Raw genomic sequence first — 485 nt, 5'->3', positions numbered from 1 at the left:
GGAGCTTACCATGAGGATAAGCGGTTGTCAGAGGGAGCTGCCACCAAATTTTGATTTTCCATGGCACTTAAAGGAATCCATGTCAGAGACGAATCCTTAAAACGACAGGTTTGCAAAAAGGATCCAACATGCTGCTTAATCAAATCAAATCTTTCCTTTGAATACCCAACAATATCCATTTTGTTGACTGCAACTATGACTTGCTCCACGCCAAAACCTCTCAGAACACGTGCATGCTCCCTTGTCTGGCCTTTCAGATTATCAAAACCAGCTTCAAAAGCACCGACAGATGCATCTATGACAAGAATCGCGGCATCTGCTTGTGTTGCTCCTGCTATCATGTTTGGAACAAAATCTTTGTGTCCAGGAGAGTCGAGCAAAACAACATGATGTCTTTTGGAATTAAAATAAGCAACAGCCACAGTCATAGTTATTCCTCGCTCCCTCTCTTCAGCACTCTCATCCAATGCCCAGGCATATGCAAA

The 485-nt window shown here is 43.3% G+C and overlaps 1 protein-coding gene across 1 annotated transcript; it reads right to left on the bottom strand.

The window, feature by feature from the left end:
* Positions 1–5: 5 nt before the first annotated feature.
* LOC109131868 (HBS1-like protein) lies at positions 6–479 on the bottom strand (the record flags this gene model as incomplete). The annotated part of the gene is made up of 1 exon (XM_019243044.1): positions 6–479. A coding segment is annotated over one exon (474 nt), but the record flags the coding sequence as incomplete, so codon positions are not given.
* Positions 480–485: the final 6 nt, after the last annotated feature.

Source organism: Camelina sativa, unplaced genomic scaffold (assembly GCF_000633955.1).
Source record: "Camelina sativa cultivar DH55 unplaced genomic scaffold, Cs unpScaffold06856, whole genome shotgun sequence".
Classification (NCBI taxonomy): domain Eukaryota; kingdom Viridiplantae; phylum Streptophyta; class Magnoliopsida; order Brassicales; family Brassicaceae; genus Camelina; species Camelina sativa.
Note: the sequence above shows the minus strand (reverse complement) of the source record. Positions and strands in the feature narration are given on the sequence as shown.